Below are 6,505 nucleotides of genomic sequence, written 5' to 3'. Positions count from 1 at the left end.
ACAAACTCTTCAAGCCCCTCCCCTCTGGCAAAAGGCTCCGGTCCATCCGGACCTCACGCCACAAGAACAGTTTCTTCCTCTCTGCAGTCAGCCTAATGAACAATGCCCCAGTTCCCCCTAAATAACCCTAAACCTATGGATGTAATATGCTATAATGTTAATGTCATCTTTACTCACTACATCTTAGCCTTCTTAACCTTGGATGTATATATAAACCATTAAAAATGTTCCCTGTATAATGTGATTTCACAAAAGTCCTCTGCTACTTCCTGCTAACAGCAGTATTAAAGCCGATTTTCCCCCTCGCTCCCTCATGCACCCAGTGGAATTAGCGCCAACTAGTGGTGCAAACAAATATTATCTGCAGGGCCTTTCTGCAACTGCAAAGGCGCTCTAAATCATCAGTAGTGGCACACAAATTATGAAATGTGCAACATCGGAGAATGGCCATAATTGGTGTATATGGCATTTTTATGGTCAAAATAGTGAATGCATGATAAATATTGTTAAGCTACTCTTGTGCGAAGGTTATCATACCAATTAATAATCTGGACATATATAGGAATAATAAAATAGCAACAAGAATTTGCCCACCCTTTCGATTGCGATTGGTGGTCTGGCTCATGGACTAATTAGAGAAGACAACAAGATCATTCAGTCATATTGAACCATGCATATCCCATTAGGTCAGATGACTTCTAAGCAAATTGTGGAACCCATGAAGTAGAGCATCTGTCCAAAAAAGGCCTACATACATACAAAGAAGAATATACAATACTTTAAGTTATTAAAGTAAAAAAGTTAAGGTGTATAATACACTACACCACTTATGGTTCTTTAATGAGGAGAAAACCTGAAATTTTAAGAGGAAGACTTAAGGTTCTGTTGTGCAACTGTTTTTATTTCGAGGAAATGTTAAGACAGGTTTACAGGAAAATCGTCACTTAAGGTGTTTTGTACAACTGGCCCCAGACACTTCAAAAAGTTATCACATCAGATTTTATACATGGAGACTTTCAGTTTTTGTGGGAAACATCTGTAAAATGTTGCTTTATTAATCACGTCAGCCTCCAGATCAGATCAAACTTTGCGAACATCAGAAACATTTCTCAGTTATCTACAGTCATACATGTACACAAGCTGGAAATGTTGTGGTTCAGGTGTCCAGGTCAGAGTCTGAGACCTTGATTCTTTTTTTCTTTTTATGTTATTTTGTTTTATATTTTTATGTTATGTTTTCTTCAGTGGACATAAGATGCTGCAGAGCGCCTTTGCCGCCATCTTCTGCTGGTTTGAAGAGAACGCCTCTCATTTCACGTGAGGATGTTTCTTGTTTCTTGCCAATTCCATTACATTGTTCCCTATAGAAAAAAAAACAGCAAAGAAGAGGGATCAGTGACAAATGTAGTGGTTCCAACATGAACATGATAACAACTGGGAATATATGAACAACAGTATGTCTCACTGTTTGTGTAGGCCATGTTAAGTTGGAGATTTCCGGCAGCCTTTTCGGCATGTCTCTGAAATAGTGCCCAGGCAACCACTTGGTTGATGTTGGTGGTGTCAAAGATCACAACTGCGTTTGCAATCACTGATCCAGGGCTGTGAAGGAACAAATGAACTCATTAAAGAGCAAATTTCAGTAGAGATCCAATAATTGCTTCAACTCAGTGTAAATAACTACATCTACTTGCAAGGTTCCACTTATGGTTTCACAGGGAATTTGAGTGTGCTGCACTATCATTCATCTCTATATCTATATCCAATTTCTCCATGAGTGAGTAATTTGTAGTACTGATGATACCCAAAAGCTATTGCTGCAACGCCTCCATAGAAGTCTTTGGTGGAACAGTCACTGCATTTGAAGACCCCGTTGAACTGTAAAATAAAGACAGAAAATAACAAATACAGATCAGGTACAGGAGACTTTATTGATCTTCGAAGGGCAATTCAGTTTCTACAATCCACCATACACATATAGTCAATCACACACAACCTGACACACATAGCAGAGGTAGCATGATGGAACGTAGGGATCAGCTTCTAAAGACAGAGGTAATATCACAATGTAGTGGTGACAGCACATGTACTACCTAGTCCCTACTGCAAGAGTAGCGCCACAGCACAGTTAGATGGCAAACTGAGCAGTTCTTTGTTTCTCTGTGCTTAATCATTGAGACAGCAGCCAGGAGCCCAACTCTATCAGCAAAATAAACACATCTGCCAATCAATGGTTTTGAAGGAAACCAATCTTACCAGGGCACGAACAACCTTGTACATGTCCTTGAATTCCTCAGTGTCCTGGTGGACCAAAGCTGGAGTGAACTCGCGGTTGGTGATCTCTACGGGGATCAAGAAGGCCCTCTGTGATGGGCTGAGGAGCTCCACGTTGAAACCTTCAGGCACATCAGGAACAGCCCCAAAAGTCAGCAGACCTGCAGGATTCAATGGGACAGATTCTGTTATTGAGTGTTGTGTTGTTGCATTCTGCTGCCAAAAGCACGAAGAGAGCTGCATTGGGATGTTGGTCTGTAACATACATCCTACAAATGACCTTAATATCCATCCATCCATTCATGCATCCATTGGCTATATTGCTTTTTCATTGTAGAGTCACAGTGGGGGCTGGAGCCATCCCAACTGAAATTTTGCAAGGGTGAGGTTGAGGTACACCCTGGAGAGGTCAACGCTAATAAACACAACATTCACATTCAATAGTCACATTTCAGTCTCAGTTTTAAACCAACACGCAGAGGAACTGGAGTGGACATTAATGTTGAAGCTTCTCCCTGTATTTCTATTAGCTGACCAGGACAATGTGAAGATAGGGAATAAAGATCTGACACTCTGGGATAACAAAATATGGACCAGTCCCCTGTGAACAGGACATCTGACTCAAAATGATGCAAATGTCGATTAGATAGAAGTTTGAATGGCGCTGCTACATCTTTCATTGATTCATTCAAATTTCTTACCTGAAATGGTCAGGAAGCACAGAGTGCCGGTCCACATTTGGCCCAGTCGTACCATGGTGAGATCGAGTTGGTCTGGTGCTATCAAGGACCTCCTGATTTGGTGTTGAAGTCTGTCATGTCCAGGGTTTTATGCAGTCAGGATAACAATGGGCAGAGATCAGAGGCTTGTCCTCAACTGAGTCATATTTCCTCTACAATATTCAGAAATAAAAGAAAATGAGCTTCACATCCAACCTCGCTGTTTACTTTGGCTAAGAAATAGCTTAATTTGGTTTTTAAGACATCCGTGTTGCGCAAACTTTATATTACACTTATTATTCAATCTTATTATTTTATCGTTTACTTTGACAACAATGTGTGGGAAGGGCTTGTTGAATACGCCTTGTCAGAGTAAACTCTCAAACTAAAAGTCATGTTCATCCTGTTGGCAGATGTCCTAACTCACCAATGCCACGTCTCATCGTGTAAGCAAGCTCCAAATTTGGAGTGTTTTCTAGAATCTCTTGTTGTTGGGTGCTGCTAGTTAACAGAGGGTTGTGGATTACTGTGCTATCATGTTAACATTGGTCTTATATCTGAGTAAGTCTGATCGTGAAGTGTTAAATATTTTAGAAGAATTGTCTGACAGACAATAATTACACTGATCTGGCTGGACCAACACTACAGACCTGTTGGAGATATCTCAAAACCAGCCCCACGACAAGCAGTGAATAAATTAAGACTTGCTGCACAGGGAAGATGGTGAAAATATAGGTGGACAAAAAAGCACTAAGCTTGCTTCAGGCACTCACTTGCTATAAGGAGGATGGTTAGGCATAATCATAAAACAATAGTAAAAAGAAGGTTTTGACCAGCATGGTCTTCAGGGCGTGGCATTAGAGAACCAGAGCTCCACGTAGGAGTCCTTTAGGCACAGTGGGTGGCTTTTTAGAGGCTTCACTTCACCGGCTGTTGGCAAACAGACAACTTACAAGATATTATGTCTTAGTTAAAACCAGAACGAAGCAGTAATACCACATAAAGCACACACACCAACAACCGCCATGAACTCCTTTAGAGTAGTGGTTCTCAACCAGGGGTCCGCGCCCACCTAGTGGTCCGTGGTGTAATTTCAAGGGGTCCGTGAAAATGAATATAAATATATTTTTAAAAAGATCCTATGGCATTTATAGAAATGGCATTATTTTATTCAAATGTGACTGAGACCTTGATCTACCTAAACTACAGAGGGTAACATGAATAAATTGTTTTGTCACATATTTCTGGAAACTGCATAACTATGCTGTTGTGTTCCAAGAAGCTACTGCATAAGTGGGTCATTCTATAGAAATGGTGGCTTTCCTGTCCCTGCATTATTCACCAGGAAAAGCGCTCAAAAGTGTTCAACAATGACACAAAATATACATGTTTTTTTTGTAATTAAAGTGTTTTATTGTTATTAAACCATGCATAAGACAGTTATAATGCACATTTAAAAATATATATATATCTTGAAAATCTGGTTAGTGTCATGAATTTGGCTTGTCCCTTGGGTAAGGAGTCGTGGTTCAGTGACATATTTTGAATTTAAATAAATGCTTTTCTCCTGTTTTAAGGACTAGAATACAAAATGTTATAGCTATTTAGTATAATGCTTTAAAAAATGAAAATATCAATAAATAATTTAAATAATTTACAAAATAGTTGTCCCTTGATTTAATGTCACTGGTGTTACTATTTAACCCTTTATTTTGAAAAATTACTTAATCTCTGCAAACATCTTCTGGGGTTATGAAGAGTTAATTGGAGGCATGTCCATTTTGAAGAGCACATGGTTAGTCAGCACCTTCTCTTCATATGTTGACAATTTTAAGATTTACTTAGGGTTGAGAACATGGATGTATTATTATCTTATAATAGATCCATGGTTGAGAACGACTGCTTTAGAGGCAGTGGTGGACAGTAACAGAGTAAATTTACTTGAGTACTGTACTTAAGTACATATCCAGAGGATTTGTACTTTATTTGAGTATTAGATTTCTTTGGTACTTATTACTCTTACTTGAATACATTTCCAAGACAAATATTTTTACTTTTACTCGAGTTAATTTCTAGGAAGGCTGAAAAGTACTTGTTACTTTCAGGTCTGCTCTTTTTTTTCTTTTTTCTTTTCTAAAATCCTATTGGACACAAGCTGTGTTTGTCAAAGAAGGAAGCCCTAACCCCTAAAAGCAGCACATCAGGTGGTTTCAAAGAGTTAATTCTCAGAAACAAGAGTTAAAAGGTCCTTAAATTCATTTAGAAAAAAATATAGTAATTCATTGATGTGAAAAATAAGAGATTTACTCTTACTCTTACTCTTACTTAAAGTAAATTTAAAAGCATGTACTTTTGGATACTTAAGTACCTTTAAAAGCAAGTACTTTTTTACTCTTACTCGAGTAACATGTCGACTGAGCTACTTTTACTTGTAACGGAGTAAATTTTGACCAGTAGTATTTGTACTCTTACTCAAGTACTGGGGTCGAGTCCTACTCTGTCCATCTCTGTTTAGGGCCGAGATATACTTGCTGTAAACTACGCGTACGCGAGCTGCCGCGCGTATCCTGCGTCGCGTCACCTCGCGTCGATATGTGCGTTCGGTCGCAGGCGACGCATCAAACGGACGCAGGATACGCGCGGCAGCTCGCGTACGCGTACTTAACAGCAAGTATATCTCGGCCCTTACGGGGTGTTCCCACCAAACGCGATGACGCTTCATCGCGCGTCGAGATTACATGTAAAGTCAATGCAAACACGCGATTAGTCGCGTCATCGCGCCGGGCGATGCGATGGACGCGATAGCGCGGCGCGATGGACGCGTTGGCCGCGAAAAATCGCCTCCATCGCGTCGCCCGGCGCGATGACGCTTCATCGCTCGAGTTCAAATAATTGAACTTTTGCGGCGAATTCGCGTGAAGACGCGCCGCGACAGCCTATCAGCTTCGAGATCGTCACCGACGTGCTGACGTACGGACGTACTGGTGTTCCCTTGGCAGTTTAGTCAGAGCGAGTCTATTGACAATATTAGAAGTTTTCTGGTTTAGATTAGTTTATTATTCAGATCCCCATTAGCGGCAGCAAAGCCACAGCTCTTCACTGTTGCTTTTCCGGTTTGGAGATTCGGACCTGAAAGCCCGTTATCACTGCTGTTTTCAACCAGCGGGCGCTGCGAGCCGGCCGCCCCGTCCCAAAGCACTCAACAGGCGGTCAGTCACACAGTAGTTCACGGAGCCGTCTCCTCCTCCTCCTCCTGCAGCCAGAGACCCACACCGCTGTTCCTGTCCCATCTACAGGGACAGGAACAGTGCAGCGATGGTGGTTATCTCAGCCAGAGAATGAAATAGTGGGAGAAATGTTGTTGTTTGGGCGGGCTCGTCGCGCGACGCGATGCCGCGACGAGGCGTTTTTTGCATATTGAACCAGCGTCAAAACTGGAGCGTCTAGCGCGACGCGATTTCATTTGACGCGCGATTCAATCGCGTTCATCGCGTTTGGTGGGAACACCCCGT

The 6,505-nt window shown here is 41.4% G+C and overlaps 1 protein-coding gene and 1 long non-coding RNA gene across 2 annotated transcripts; both read right to left on the bottom strand.

Moving 5' to 3' along the window:
* Nucleotides 1–1,326: 1,326 nt before the first annotated feature.
* Nucleotides 1,327–1,595, bottom strand: LOC146960876 (uncharacterized). The gene is made up of 2 exons (XR_015035351.1): nt 1,466–1,595; nt 1,327–1,361 (listed from the first exon to the last, which is right to left on the bottom strand). It is a non-coding gene; the product is annotated as an uncharacterized LOC146960876 (long non-coding RNA).
* Nucleotides 1,596–1,740: 145 nt separating this feature from the next.
* On the bottom strand, nt 1,741–3,117 carry LOC146960875 (uncharacterized). Its single transcript, XM_085771977.1, has 3 exons — nt 2,976–3,117; nt 2,257–2,459; nt 1,741–1,878 (listed from the first exon to the last, which is right to left on the bottom strand). Exons 1-3 carry the CDS (start codon nt 3,028–3,030, stop codon nt 1,741–1,743), a joined length of 396 nt encoding a protein of 131 aa, XP_085628103.1. The 5' UTR covers nt 3,031–3,117.
* Between the last annotated feature and the right edge of the window lie 3,388 nt (nt 3,118–6,505).

This window comes from Trachurus japonicus, unplaced genomic scaffold, assembly GCF_045865225.1.
Source record: "Trachurus japonicus isolate A0001 unplaced genomic scaffold, Traja_1.0 AP029881.1".
In the NCBI taxonomy this organism is placed as follows: Eukaryota; Metazoa; Chordata; class Actinopteri; order Carangiformes; family Carangidae; genus Trachurus; species Trachurus japonicus.
Note: the sequence above shows the minus strand (reverse complement) of the source record. Positions and strands in the feature narration are given on the sequence as shown.